Consider the following 16344-nt stretch of genomic DNA (forward strand, 5'->3'; position numbering starts at 1 on the left):
CTAGTCCCATTGGTCCCCTAGCCTAGTCCATCCTCAAGCTATCCTGTCCCCTGATCTAATTCCCTAATCCCTTAGTATATTCCGTCCCTGGCTCATCTCCTAGTCTAGCGCCCTTAGTCCCCTGGTCTAGTCCCTAGTCCCCTAGTCTAATCCATCTCCAATCTAACTCACCCACTAATCCCCAAATCTAGTCCCCATAGTCTTCTTGTCTAGTCCACTTTTCCCCTAATCTATCCTCAGTCAGCCTGTAGCTCTATCTAGCCTGTTCCCTCATTCCCAAGTCTAGGACCTATTGCCCCCTAGGATATTCTTCTAGTCCCCTAGTCTAGTCCTTGGGACTAGTATCCTTACACTAGTCCCCTAGTCTAGTCCTCTTGTCCCTGAGTGGGATTTAAGCATCTTCTTCCTCCCTGAAATGTGTCCCGTTTTTTTGGGAAGTGCACCATTGCATGTTATCTTCTTCACTGCTGACTGATCAAAGCGTGTGTGTGTGTGTGTGTGTGTGTGTGTGAGAGAGAGAGAGAGATAAAGAAAGAGAGACAGAGATAGAGAGTGTGTAGAAGCCCCTCCTCTCCTGCTGCTCTGATTAAGAGATGATTAGCGAGGCACTGCGCTTGATGGCTGTCACTCAAAATCTCCCACCGAGGTTTTACATCTCCATCAGCGCTGAAACAACACGAAATGTCACGTAGCAGCTCTCACTGCAATCTCGCTCTCAGTCTCCCTCTGTCTCGCTCTGATCCACTGACGAATCAAAACGCAGAACGGCTCAGTGGAACTTTTTCTTTCAGTGACACACACACACACACACACGCACACACATGCGCGCCTAACTTATTCGACTTGCTCTAATAAAGCTGTATTTCGGGAGGATGATCAAAGGGAACGCAGAGCAGCTCTCGTCTCTTCCTGTGTCGTCGTCTTCTCTGAGATTTTCCCGCTTGTCTATTTGATGTTTTGAAGCTTCAGAACAAAGAGATGATGAATTATTCATCCCGAGATTCAAACAATACTATCACGTAAATTCCAGGGCATAATTGCAATGTACAAGTAAAGACAGATTACAGCAATTACAGCAGAGTTACTGTGATGTCATTATAAATATACTGAGACTGCACATGAACCGTAGATACACAAATACGAGCCCTAGATAAGCGACAGAGTTGCACTAGAGAAGCTTGTACTCTCTTAAGGAGTAAGTAAGTGTACTTCATATGCACTTGTAAGTTCATTCTGCTGCAACGGCTTCTTTTTTTTTTTTTTTTTTTTTTAGTACGACTTCAGGGTACTCTAATAAATACCAAAAAATGATCCCGAAAAAGCTGTTTATTTCTAGAATAAAATAGGAGATGAGCTAAATATGGAAAAAGGTGTTTATTTCTAGAGCACATGTAAATCAACTCACATGTAATTGTATTTTACTTTAAATGGCTTAAATCCATTTTACATCAGATTTTTTTTGAATTATGAGAACTGGTATTTTATAAATTATAAGTGCAGGAAATAATCAAATATATTGGAACATTATTAACTGCCGGTTAACAGCTATAGTATTCTAGCTTTTCTTTAAGAAAAAAAATAGACTTACATGACCAGCAGAGGAAAAAACAACCCTCAGTGGGGACGAATAAGAAAAGTCCATCAAAGAAGCTCCACCTACCAAACTCCTGACCAATCAAACAATTTGGTGCATTTGAAAATCTGTGTTGTGAAACCACCTGAAACAATTAGAGATATGATGTCACAAAAAAAAAAATCTAACTTTAGTGCTGAGCTTAGCAGATAAACAGCCTCAGGAGGTACATTTTTCTCTAAATTATTCACATTTCTCTCTCTCTCTCTCTCTCTCTCTCTCTCTCTAGCTTCCTCGCAGGTGAGCGAGTTGCGGGTGGAGAAGATCGAGCAGCGCAGCGTGACTCTGGCCTGGAGAGAGTCAGCCAACCCCAACAACAGCCGAACAGAATACGAGATCAAATACTACGAGAAGGTACAAACACCACGTCGGTCACAATAATTGTGTGCGAGGGTTAAATAGCTGAGCTGCAGGAACATGAAGAGGTGTTGAAACTTTTGTTAGTTGCTGATTCTGTTTCTATAGATTCGTGCGTTCAGGTCAAATTTTAAACACTTTTTGCTAAAGTCAAATTCCTTCATTTAAAATCCAGACCTTGGGGTTAGTTATAACATTCTTGGGGTTTCCTTATTAGTAACTGATTAGGGGGCGGGACTAAGTATGAGTGATGTCAATAAACACACTCCACAGCTTCGGACAAATCAAGTCTAAGAAGCTAAGCTAGCTAGCTAGGTAACTAATGTCAGTGGTGAACAGATGGAGGTTGCTATGGTAACATAACATTTTGAAAGGTTTGTCTGATCAGCTTTGTTTGTTTGAGAATATGAGGATGTAAATCGACACACTCGTACTTAAATCCCACTAGCATGGGTTAGTTTACTAGCATTTAGCTAACCAGCTAGTTAAGTTAACTAATGTCAGCGATCTAGGGCGATTAGGAATGGCAGTAGGGCATGGGGGCGTTTCCAAATCTGCATATTTATGCATATTTATAGGTCATGGTGCTTTTAATGAGTGTGAAGTGTTGCTTAAACGTTTTCTTAGGTGTTACAAACGTATGCTACATAAATCATTTTAAGGGTCTGAAATGCACTGTCCAGGTTCTAGACCTGTAATAACCGTAGAATTTAAAATAAAATCTTGTAAGAAATGTAGAACTTTTCATTCTACGCTCTTTTTACGGGTTCTGCGATTGTGCGTCTGAGGGAAAGGTTCTTTACAGTACTCTGCATTCTCTATCAGAAAGGGTTCCAACAACCATTTGTGTTCTACATTACACAAAATTACGCTCAGTTGTGCCACGTTACACTGAATTAGCTCCGCCCCTTGAGTCACAGGGTATTTATAGTTTCAAAAGAGGGGGCGGGGCTAATCAAAGAGTGAGGGGGTGGATTAAGTGCGTTCGTTGCAGTTGTGATTCACCTAACAGACAGCAGAGGGCGCTAATCATCACGCTCTGCTCTTTTAAATAACATCGTAGTGTAACTCGATTTGATCTTAATAATTCAGAGACTGAAAAAGCAGGAAGTGTGTTTTGAATTTAAGCAAATTAAATAAGCGCGTGCACACACACACACACACACACACACACACACGGGACAAGGCTAGATTTATTGCCTGCGTCCTTCAAGGCTGGTGTGTGTGTGTGTGTGTGTGTGAGAAAGTCGTCACTGACGTTATTACGGAGCGTGTAGCAGCTCGAGGCGGCAAATTTTCAATATTACATTTTAATAAAGTTTCAAACACTAACACACTGCACTTCGGCCTGTACAGCCATTTTTCCTCAACCGTATGTGAAATATGAGACGTTGTGGAAATTAAATTTATTAGGACGTTATTCCCAACGCTTGACAGCTCATGATTCTGCGTAAGTCATTCTCTTCTTTATTTTTATATCTGTGAAGTAGCATCATTGTTTGTATATTATTAAATAAAATTTAGTTTTGTCTGGTTAACGGTTTTGCAAAATAATGATTGCAAATTAGACAATACGACATCACAGTTGTTTTTTTACATTTTTATTTTAACAATAATTAAAATTTTTAACTGAATAATATAGTAAGACAGAAACATTGGCTATGCTAGGCGTACAGCTAGCTATACAGCACTAGCTAGCTGGCTAAAGTCGCTAAATTTACTAGCGAGCTTCCTAACACTAGGTGAACCATGGTAGTGTGGTGATGTCATATGATGTCAGATTTAATGTGAGTTTCAGCCTTTTTCCAGAAACCAGGCATTGACACAGGAATAACGTGTGTGTGTGTGTGTGTGTGTGTGTGTGTGTGTGTGTGTGTGTGTGTGTGTGCGCAGGAGCAGAAAGATCAGAGTTACTCCACCGTGAAAACCGCAGCCACCAAAATCAACGTGAACAACCTGAAACCGGGCACCACCTACGTCTTCCTCATCCGCACGTGTTCCAGCCCCGCCCCTTCCTCTCTTTCCTCCTCCCCCTCTTCCTCCTCTTCCTCATCACTCCTCTCATCCTCTTCACCATCATCATCATCATCAGCGTCATCCTCCTCCTCCGTGCCCGCAGTTCCTCCCTCTCCACCTCCGCTGGACTACGGGGCCTTCAGCACGCCGCTCGAGCTGCAGACGCTCGGAGAGTGTGAGAACTTACACACACGTACACAACTAACACACACTCTTACACACACAAACCGGACACAGTGACATGCATAAACCGGACACTGACACATACACACACACAAATACAAACACACACACACACAAATACAAACACACACACTGACACATGATCCATTCTCATTTGTTAAAAATACACACAAGGGCAAACAAAACAAACTCCTGAAACAGAGGCACTCCACACACACGCACACACACACACGCACACACAAATACAAATGCATATGCACACACTTCAGCTCAAATATTTGCACGTACACATCCACACACTCACACACTGGCCATTAAAATGCATCACTGTCTACGTGTGTCTGTGTGTGTGTGTGTGTGTGTGTGAGAGAGAGCATCAGGCCGTCTGTCAAGCTCCACTGCTTTTACACAGGGCTAAATGGCTAGTGCCGCTCCGCATACTAACCACGACCTCACTGTCTCTCTCTCTCTCTCTCTGTGTGTGTGTGTGTGTGTGTGTGTGTGTGTGTGTGTGTGTGTGTGTGTGTGTGTATGTGTGTGTGTACACGCAGTGGCCCTGGCATCGAGTGAGCAGAGTCCGGTGGTGATCCTGGTGGTGGTGTCAGTAGCAGCTCTCATCATGCTGCTGTCACTCGGTGTGGGTCTGCTCATCTGGAGGAGGTAATAACACACCTGTAATAACACACCTGTAATAACACACCTGTAACACCGTGACTGTAAAACCACACATGTAATAACATGACTGTAGTAACACACCAGTAATAAGAGACCTGTAATAGCACATGTTGCTATTGTTATGTTGCTCCTATTATAGCACACCTGTAATAACTCATACTGTGTAATAGTGCTCCTGTAATAATGCACCCATACTAGTGCACCTGCACACCTGTTATCAGGCACCTGTAACGCCACACCTGTTATAACTAACCTGTAACGCCACACCTGTTATAACTAACCCGTAACGCCACACCTGTTATAACTAACCTGTAACGCCACACCTGTTATAACTAACCTGTAACGCCACACCTGTTATAACTAACCTGTAACGCCACACCTGTTATAACTAACCTGTAACACGGCACCTGTAATAGCACACCTGTTATCAGGCACCTGTAACGCCACACCTGTTATAACTAACCTGTGACACCGCACCTGTTATAACTAACCCGTAACGCCGCACCTGTACTAGCACACCTGTTATAACTAACCTGTAACGCCACACCTGTTATAACTAACCTGTAACACGGCACCTGTAATAGCACACCTGTTATAACTAACCTGTAACGCCACACCTGTTATAACTAACCTGTAACGCCACACCTGTTATAACTAACCCGTGACACCGCACCTGTAATAGCACACCTGTTATAACTAACCTGTAACACGGCACCTGTAATAGCACACCTGTTATCAGGCACCTGTAACGCCACACCTGTTATAACTAACCTGTAACACCGCACCTGTAACGCCACACCTGTTATAACTAACCTGTGACACCACATCTGTTATAACTAACCCGTAACGCCGCACCTGTACTAGCACACCTGTTATAACTAACCTGTAACGCCACACCTGTTATAACTAACCTGTGACACCGCACCTGTTATAACTAACCCGTAACGCCGCACCTGTACTAGCACACCTGTTATAACTAACCTGTAACGCCGCACCTGTACTAGCACACCTGTTATAACTAACCTGTAACGCCGCACCTGTACTAGCACACCTGTTATCAGGCACCTGTAACGCCGCACCAGTGATGGTGAAGACACCTTTGAAATTTTGGTAAACATTAACAATAAAATGTTAGTAAATAACCGACAATAACAAAATGTTTACAGTAATATTTAAATAAACTAAAATAGTAACAATAAAGTGTAAATAAATTGTTTTTTAAACATAAATCTCAGATGATGCAAACTCTCATGGACATGAATCCTGAATTTTTCCTGGCCATGCCCCACACACACACACACACACACACACACACACACACGTCATAAAATGAGCGATCTCCACGCGGCCGGACTCGCAGCAGCTCCACATTAATCAACGTGATGAGAATGGATTAGATGGAGGCGGCGTGAAATGGCTTTCATTCATTCCTCCTCTGCACGTTACACACTGAAGGCTTCTCTATTGTCAGTCCACACACACACACACACACACACACACACACACACAGCATGTCCATGTATGCATACACACCTTCCACACACTTTAAGCTCCAATGTCATATTTATAAATGTGGATTTATCGAGGGCAGGTTAAATGGCTGCCAGGTGATGTATGATGTGTGTGTGAGGAGCTTATTAGAGTCGGGAACATACATCACGCGTGACACGGCATCGAGCACACGCACCGCGAACACGCAGAGAGAAAACGCCTGATACCTCAATTATAGAAAATTTAGATGCTGGCCCTCGTGCGTGTCCAATTCCACCAGTAATATGGGCTGTACAAAGACAAAGAACCCTGTCTGTCTCACACACACACACACACACACACACACACACACACACAGTGTTATTTTCCACATGAAGAACACCTGAAAATGTTTTCTTTATCTAAATGATAAGAATTTAAAGAAGTCTGTCTTATTTATAAAGTCTGATATTTTCGGCCTTGCATAAAATGTAATGAAAATATGCATCAGTGCAACACTTTCCTTTTTAAAATGCATTAAAATATGCAAATTATACACTCGATTATTACATATGTGGTGATCTGCACATCACGGAAATATAATTTTATTTTTAAATAATCTGTTTTATTATGATAAATCATTAGACTTTCACATAACAGTTTACATAACATACTACAAATATAATGTTTTTAATATGAATTTTTTTTTAAATAAAATGCCTGATAAACATATCAGCAAAATCCCCGGGATTTTATTTTCATTTATTTATTTAATTTTATTTCAAATAAATGAAGAAATCCCACTATTTCCTCACATTTTGTTTATAAAGCACAAGAAACGTTATAATAGCAATTTTCTTCCTTTACTTAAATGAAACATGTTGCATCAATACATCATGAATACAAGAATGTTCTTTTTTAAAAACAGTGCATGTAAATATGCAAATTATGCATCAGATTATTTAATATGTGATATTTACATGTTACAAAAATCTAAGTTTAAAAAAAAAAAATGTCTGTTTTGTGAAATCAGACTAAATCAAAATAATTTAAAGAAAAATGTCTGATAAACATAACCAACAAAAATCATAGAAAAATGACATTGATTGATTGATTGACAGACTGATTGAGTGATTGATTGATTGTTTGATTGCTTGCTTGATTAATTGATTGACTGACTGATTGATTGATTAATTGATTGATTAATTGATTGACTGATTGAAAGTTATATTAAAAGCTTTCAGTGCTGAACTATAGGTCGTCCTTGTGATCATATTTTAAACGTCTCTGCTCACAGGCTTCACATTCTTTTTCTTTAATTTATACACAAATACAGAGCACACACTTTTTTTTTTTTTTTGTCTTTTGGTCTTGCAGCTTTGTTTTTGCCTCGTGTGTGTTGTGCATCCTTTCCTCTGTCTCTTATGTGAAAGGAGGTCTCCTGGTTTTCGCACTCATTAACACGCAGAGCGAGGCCGGCCGCGGTTAACGCGACAGCTCTGCGCTCTGGTGCTCACGGCTGTGTTTGTAGCTCCGGGGTTATCAGGGTTCGACTCGTTCTGCCTGGATCATCCGGGAGCTCGGTGGAATACGTGTCAGACTCGGCTCGTCTCGCTTCTCGCTCTTCGTCCCTCTGAGGGGCGTCTCCGCGTGCTTGTTTATGAAGACGTGTTGACTGTCGACGGTATTAAGTGTGACGTCAGATCTGTTAGTTTGTGAACACTTTAAACCTCGACAGCAAGAAGAAAAAAATCTCTTCCAGATGTCTTTATCTCGAACCTGAACCTGTTTGTGAATTTGAGATGCTTTGTTCTGTCACTTCTGATAAGAGAAGATTGTCTCATTTGTACACTTTCCTTGCTATCAGGTTAATTAAATTTCCAACTCGAGTGTTCAGGCGTTATTTCCCATTTTCCCAGCCTGGAAATATTTATCTCCTGACTCATATTGTTCTAGTTTTCAGCTTCCCGAAACCATTTCCTGTATAGAGTAGTGCCAGAAACTCAGACACTCAATACCTGCATTTCAGTGATCAGTAAAAAGTGAATTTCTGTAGATCAAAGCCAGCTCTCCTCTATCATACAACACACTCAGAGGAAAGCGCTATCTGCCCTCTTCCACATACATGAGCTCACAGACGCCCACGATTGGCTAGTGTCGCCGTGATTGACAGAGGAGAGAGAGCAGGCTCCTCCCACGCAGACAGCGTGGTCACTTTGGCTCGCTTGGACTCGGCCATGGATGGCTGTGGCATCATCAGGATTTGAGCGAATGCTTTTTGACTCTCGCTTTTATAATCACAAACCATTTTAACTTCTGTAGCTGATTTTCTGTTGCAGCCAATCGTGTGCATTTATGCAAATTATTTACCTGAAGGCTGCTCATCCAGAAAGGAAGAGAGAATTGGAGACGGACACGTGTGTGTTTATTATTTGTTCAAAACAAAGGTCTCAGAGTTGAGAGACCTGAACTCTGATGGCACTCGTCAAAAGTGTTAACATGAAATCACACTTAAAACTGTCTTATGTGTAGTCAAAAAAAATGGTTCAGATGTAACCGTTGTCGTCATTCAGTCGTGTTAGTCGCTGATCTGGATTTTTGTAAGTGAGGAATTTTATGTAGCTGGAACTTTACATGGTTTTAGTTCATTTTCAGACTTCGAGGACTCGCTGCCATTTTTTCTGAGAGTTTGGTGAAAAGTGAAAGCTGTTTTCGAGCCCAGGAGCAGTTCCGGGTCTGAGTCATGGTCCTCTTTAAAATGGTGGCCTGTGGGCCGTTTCGCATCAGGTGTGGAAGCTATCCGCTCTCACTGCTTACTGCGCTACTTCCTGTTTCAGGTTTCATGATGTTTGGGAAGGGGTTGTTCTGGTCAGAGGAGGAAACTGAAAGGCTTACTGGCATCTAAAACCAGACTCTGACAGGACTGGAAGGCTGGAATTAGCTCCGCTTTGTGGTGCGCGTGAACATCATGTAAAACGCACGTTTGGTGATGTCACGGCTCCTCGGTTGCAGGTGTTCCTGCAGGATGACATGCTGTTTATCCAACAAGTGCTGTTCTTCACCACCTGAGTGTTGGTACCAAAGGAAAAATAATAGAAAACAATAAACAGATGAACCTAACAGAGTGCAAAGACCTGCGTATGGAATTGTGCAGTCGATCCACGGTTCGGATTTACTTTCACAAATTCTTCTGTGTGAAAGTAAATCTGCAGCTTTGGGCCCAGAAGCGGTCCTGGGTGTGGACTCGAGTGTTCGGGCCGAGTGTGAAAACTCATCAGCTGAATATCTCTTCTTTTGTGACTGTGATGTTGAAGCTATTTACATTTAATCGTTTTTTTTCCCAATCTCTAATGTGCTCTCAACCCAAATGAAATGCACGCCTTACCTCAAATGTAGTCCCTGTGAGGCTCTGGAACGCGAGGACATGAATATTGGATGTGCTTCTTGCTGCGACGGGAAGCCAGTGGAGTGACCTCAGTGGGGGGTGACATGAGAGAACTTTGGGGAGATTATTAACCAGGCGAGGAGCAGCATCCTGAATGATCTGTGGAGGAGATATCGCTTGTGAGAGAGCTGCAGACGTCGCAGCTGGAAACTCCAACTAGAACTAGAAGTTCTAGAAATTCTGCAGTCGGGGAGGATCGTGTTCTTCTGAGATGTTGAAGAAGGAATCTGCAGGATCTGCTGCTTGGAGAAGTTGACGACATAATCAGATTCCCAACGCTCCACCCTGAACAGTGTGCATGTTAATTTTTAGAATTGACGCATGATCTTGAACTGTGTCCAAGCTTTATTTTATTAATGAAATTTCGAGTTTTCTACATTACCCACAATTCCTTTTATCCCTCGCTTCATCTCTACCTAAAGAGTGATGCAGCGGAGCTTTAGTGCTTTAGTCTGTCCGGTTCTCTCACCTTCTCATGTCTCATGTGTGCTGACTCTGCTCAAGCAGATCACATTCAACTTTCACGCTAATACCGCCGCCATCGCGCTCCTCATCTCGTAGCCATCTAGCCGCCATCTCTGCCATCGTATAGCTGCATTGCATTCTCGGAAATCGAGACAAACGATGTCCTTAAAGTAGTGTGTGTTTATTTAGATATGCGATTTATATCACGCTAAACTGGTGGCTATAAGTTTCTGTTATTTGTTGTCTAAATGATGATACATAAAATACATCAAATCCAACACCATATTGGTCTGATATTCCGCATCAGACCCGCACATCCCTCCTTATTCCTTTTCATCTTCTTTTCTTTCTTCATCTCTTTCTCAAAGTCACAACACACATCCAGTGCGGTGCAGACCAGGTTCATCTGAAGGAAAAAATGAAAGAAATCTATGAATTATAGTTGTTTCTTCAATCTCAGAGGCATTCAGTCTTTTTTTTATGTCTCCTCTATACAAAGGCCAATGTGCATTCTCTTTTTATTTCCCCTCCGTATAGAGAGATTTCCTGCCTTTTATTCCCTGCTGTAGTGGAGATGTGGGTTAGAAGCCCATCAAATCCTCCACAGCGGTTTTGTCAGAGTCCATTTTACTGAGCGCTCGAGATGGAGGAAAGCTACAGGAGACTAAAATCGTCCTGCTGCGGAGTGTAAAATGCTTTTCAGCTTGCGGTTTTGCTAGATTTATTCAACAAAATTAATAACTTCTCAAAAAAAAAAAAAAAGCACAATGATGCTGAGGTGAGCCCAGATCCTGATTCTAACACAGTTCTTATTTTGTTCCTCGTGTAAAAATTGTAATATCGAAGCAAATGAATGCGTAAGATTTTATTTTTGTTAAAAATGAGATGCAAGAAAGAAAAAAACAAATCTCTAAAACATGTGTGGAGCTGCTGAGGATCAGTCTACAAGCCTGGAGTGTACATAGGCATTGTACAGACTGAGTTTCACCTGAGAATCAGTGAAGTGCTGTGGTTTACAGCTGGGGTTATAAGTTTACGTACGCCTTGCAGAATCTGCAAAATGTTCATAATTTATATATATATATATGATGGATTATAAACATTGCATTATGTTTTTTATTTAGTTCTGCCCTGAATACTCGATTTCACATAGCAGATGTTTACATCTAGTCCACAAGACACAATAATAACAGAATTTACACAAATGAACCAGTTCATAACAATTTACACCGATCATCCTGTTCAAAAGTTTATACCCCCCTGGCTCCTAATGTATGGTGTTTCCTTCTTGCGCATCAGTGAATGTTTGCAGCTTTTGTAATAGTCGTGTTCGAGTCCCTCTCTTTATTTTATCCCTCTCTCTCGAGTCCCCTAATTATTCTCTGGCTGATTTAATTAATTGTTCGAGTCCGTCAGCTGTCCTCAGTGTGAAAAGATGGATCTCAGCATCATAGAGCTGCTACTGGAAAGGAGTCAGGTATGCAGAAGATGGTGGAAAAGCAGAGAAGGTGCAGGACCTGGAGGATTTTTCTGAAGAACAGTGTGCAGTTTAACTGCTCAGGACAAACAAGAGACTCATGAACAACTATCACAAAACATAACAGTCGCTGATCCTCCAGGTGACACACACAGTATTAAGAATCGAGTGTATGTAAACTTTTGAACTGGTTCCTTTGTGTAAATTTAGTTATTATTGTGTCTTGCGAAACATTTTGCAGATTCTGCGAGGCGTACGTAAACTTATGACCCCATCTGTATCTGCTGAAGCTTTTTAAACGTGATGATGTTCTGCAAGTGTCTGAGTCACGGTGGAACATGCTGCACTGACAAAGCAGGATGCTATAGGAAGCTAAAAGCGATTTAAAATCATATTGTCTGTTTTTTTTCTCTCAACAGACAGTGTGGCTACAGTAAAGCCAACCAGGAGGGAGACGAGGAGCTTTACTTCCAGTGTGAGTAGAAATCAGAGAAGATACGAGACTGCATGTACAGAATTTGTACTCGTGTGCTTTAACAGAGTTGATGTTCACAAAAACACTGACATGGCAAAGAGAGATGCGTGAAGAGCAAATAAAAGTGTTGTACGTCTGGAGGATTAAAACCTCTGTCCACTAGGGGGCAGACTTCTTTGCACGTTCTCTGAATTTAAGTTAACCCTGTTGTTCACACTAGAGAGTAGACAGTACTCTTAGCTGACTTTGCTAATCTCATCTGAGAAAGACACTAGCACGAAGACGGGCACGTGACGTAAATCAAAAACAAAAGTGGACCTTAGACTAGACATTTTGGCTACAACTATTTTTCATCATCAGGACAAAAAAACAGAACAGGCCACGCCCATAGGCCACGCCCACAAGCGACAGGAAATTTCATCTTGCCTTTAACTATGTGTACGCAAGACGGCATTATTGTGTGAAAGATGTTCTCTTTCTCTCTCTCTCTCTCTCTCTCTCTCTCTCAAACACACACACACACACACACACACACACACACACTGTCTTCTGTGCTACAGTAACGCTGATGACAGCACCACTCTTTATTTTGTGAAATTTGTTCCTCCATCTTACCTGATTTGACTTGATATAATTTTCCCTTTTTCATATCGAGGACGTTCGGTTTTCCCAAGGAGGATTTCTGTGTGACCTAGAAACACTTTCATGAGCATCAGCATGCTGTGTGTGTGTGTGTGTGTGTGTGTGTGTGTGTGTGTGTGTGTGTGTGTGTGTAGTATTTTTGAAAATCAAGCAAATAACTGAATATTCAAATATTATTCAAATAAAGTCGTAGATGTGTGTGATGTATCTGTAATCTTACAATGTTAGAGTTTCGGAGAGTTTCAGAGTTGATCAGTGACGTCACTCGTTTGTTTCCTGTTCAGTCAAGATCCCGACCCGGAGGACGTACATCGACCCGGAGACGTGCGAAGACCTGCTGCAGGCTGCTCACACCTTCGCCAAAGAGCTCGACAACTCCAGCGTCAAGATCGACAGGATCGTTCACACGGGTAAAATATCTCAGCTTCGACCCGTTCCTCTCCGTCCACATCACGACACGAGCACTGTACGCTCCTCTTACACACGTGGGGCCAAAATCAGAAAGTTTTGTTGTTTTTATTAACTGTTCTTTTTTTATCTACCTACATGCAAGTTCATCTTTCAGATACACACCTAGTCCCTATGAGTGTGTGACATTAAAGCATTACAATATTTGTCAAAAGTAAAAGACAGAAACAGCAGAGAGCCATCTCTACACCTCCACCTCCTCATTAACATGCTAAACGTCTATGAATATACATGAATATGCAAATTAGAACCACACCCACTATCCTCCTGCCACCCCGAATGTCCTGATATCTTTAACAGCCATTGCTTCAAAGTTTCGGCTTAAATAGTAATTATTCTCTCGCTGATTTAATTAATAGCACCCAAACCTGTTACCATGACAACCACTATCTAGTCATAACTAACATTAGCTAAGTTAACTAGCTAGCAACATTAACATGCAGCTTCTTTGGCTTTCACTTGTTTGGATGTGATTGGCTCAAGGAGTGACATCATAAATTGAGCGTATACGTGGCCCCGCCTACAAAGTTACATTTATACAGAAGAAAACAGGGATAAAAATTGATCAATTGGACCCAAGCAGTCAAATCTCCAAGCTTTTGACATAATGGTGACTTTTTTAATTAGTCATTTGTAATTACCAAACCTTTACTTGTTTTTATTACACATATATATTTTCCTCATGTGCTTTGAGCGTAAGTTTCAGTTTACGTTTGAAAGTTGCACATAAGCACTCAAAGTGTTATAATATTAGAAGACAGTTATCGTGATGTTAATAAGTTTACGCCCCCCTTCAAACCCGCAGGCGATTTTGGTGAGGTGTGCCGCGGCTGCCTGAAGCTGCCCAGTAAGCGCGAGCTGCCGGTGGCCATCAAGACGCTGCGGAGCGGCTGCTCGGAGAAACAGCGGCGCTCGTTCCTGTGTGAGGCGGCGATCCTGGGCCAGTTCGACCATGCCAACATCATCCGCCTCGAGGGGGTCATCACCAGAGGTCAGTACGGAGAGAGAGAGTCAGCGAGGCAGGAATGTGATGAGGCAGATTTGATCTGGAATTTCACAATCACGCTGAAGTCATTTGTGTCGCTGGTAACATAATCGCAGCCTCAATGATGTTTGGTTTCTGTGGAAGTTTGTAAAATGGAGAAATGTTCAGTGTTCAGTTTAAAACAAAAAAAATGTTTAATAAGCACCAAGATGAAAAACAACATGCATTAACATTCAGTGATGTTCTGCTGCAAGTCTAAATGGAGTGTCGGTGTTATTGAAATACAAACATGTCTTATACAGTGTATCATATATAATAAATAATTTATCACAGTATCACAGCGTCGTATCGCCCGGCCCTAGTGGAAAGCAAGAGGATCATCAGGGAGGAGAAATATGGTGGATATTAAGAGAAAGACAGAAGATGGGATGGATGTGAAGAATGGATTGGACGTCCATCTCACAGTAAAATAAAATAAAATTGAGTCAGTAATGCACAGTGATGTGATAAAACTATAAAACAGAAGAATACGAGCAATTCTTCTCCTGCAAGTAATGAAGATGTCCCGGAACGTTCCTCTGAGTAAGGAGAGAGAAATTCGGATGATGATGGAGCTCCACAAGGCCAGATTGTTGTGTCGGAGAAAAGGAAGAAAAGTGGACAGATGTGTATTCCTTGAAGACGTAAAGAAAAAAAAAAAAGGAGTGAATGGGTCGATTTGGAGGAAGCTGCTATCTGCATCAGTCCTCTCTCTGAGCTTTTCTCCCAAAAATAGACATAAGTTTTGTTAAGAAGCAAAATAAGACACGCTACGACAAGAGGCATGTTCTGGACTGGGGATTAGTGGAATATTAATCCCAAGAACGCAAGAGTAATGCTCTTAGAGAGTGAAACCCAATCAGATGAAATAAATGAGAAAGTGATATTAGCCGTGATGGTGTTCTGTGTGCATGAGATTATTCATGTTTTCTTTTAAATGTTAGATGTTGTTAATGATGGAAATTAATGATAACCATTCTTTGGATGGTTAAGGATCATAGCTACTGAAGAACCTCCTCGAGTACCAGATGGCACCTTTTAAAAAGGTAAACAAGGTTAACGTAGCTAATAAATAATGGATACTCACAATGGATTCAAGACGTGTTTGGTGTCTGAAGGTTGCTTTTTTTTTTTTTTGCGGACTCTTTGGATAGTTAAGTGGTCTATGTTTTGAAGAACCTTCTAGAGTGCCAGATGGCACTGTTTTTGGTATCAGTGCAAAGCTCCTGTAGCTAACAGTTAATGGTTCCTCACGGGTTCTTTGGATGGTTTTGAAGCAGTTCTGCTTTCTGCTGAAGAGACCCTGGGCTGTTTAAAAGAGCGCACAAGGCTATTGCAGATAACAAGTAATGGATACTCACAATGTTTGGTATCAGACGGTTAATTTTCAGTTTTACACTGGAGCTTAAAACAGGTTCCTCATGGGTTCTTTGGATGGTTAATGGTTCTAGCTATAGAAAGAACATTTTCTGTTGAAGGGACAACATGAAGAACCCCTAAGGTTTCAGATGGCACCTTTTAAATGAGCGTGCAAGGCTAATATAGCTAACGATTACTGTTTACTCGCAATGGATTCAAAACGTGTTTGGTGTCTGAAGGTTCAATTAAATGAAATTAAAGAAATAGATTGCAGGAAAAAAAAAGAAATATACATAATGCTCTCCCAATTTAGTGTCTGAAAGTTCAAGTGTTCCTCAGTGTTTTTTTTTTTTTTTTTTTTTTTTTGGATGAATAAGGGTTCTAGCTATTGAGCTAATATTTCGGAGTCAGATGGAGTTAATGGACTTTTCTCCGAAAGCTTTAGTGATGTGTAAACTTAGTTTAGTTTAGTTGCGGATATTTTCAGACTGGGTTGAGTAATCGGCTCCCCGCATACAGCTGGTTTCTCCGCTTCACTCTGTAATCATTCTCCTGTCTTCTCCTCAAACATTCCATCATCCTCTCACCACCTGCAATCTCTCCATCTGTCATTCGCCCACCTGTTGTCTCCAAACCATGGGGATGATCCTGGAGC

The 16344-nt window shown here is 41.5% G+C and overlaps 1 protein-coding gene across 1 annotated transcript in view; it reads left to right on the top strand.

Moving 5' to 3' along the window:
* LOC113523790 (ephrin type-A receptor 7) overlaps window positions 1-16344 on the top strand; it is a 101767-nt gene that overhangs the window by 78360 nt on the left and 7063 nt on the right. Inside the window, exons 6-11 of the mRNA XM_053239337.1 lie at window positions 1863-1987; window positions 3884-4181; window positions 4741-4849; window positions 12141-12196; window positions 13123-13248; window positions 14112-14297. Of these exons, the coding sequence (XP_053095312.1) occupies window positions 1863-1987; window positions 3884-4181; window positions 4741-4849; window positions 12141-12196; window positions 13123-13248; window positions 14112-14297 (900 nt within the window). The remainder of the gene's footprint in view (window positions 1-1862; window positions 1988-3883; window positions 4182-4740; window positions 4850-12140; window positions 12197-13122; window positions 13249-14111; window positions 14298-16344) is intronic.

This window comes from Pangasianodon hypophthalmus, chromosome 13, assembly GCF_027358585.1.
Source record: "Pangasianodon hypophthalmus isolate fPanHyp1 chromosome 13, fPanHyp1.pri, whole genome shotgun sequence".
In the NCBI taxonomy this organism is placed as follows: domain Eukaryota; kingdom Metazoa; phylum Chordata; class Actinopteri; order Siluriformes; family Pangasiidae; genus Pangasianodon; species Pangasianodon hypophthalmus.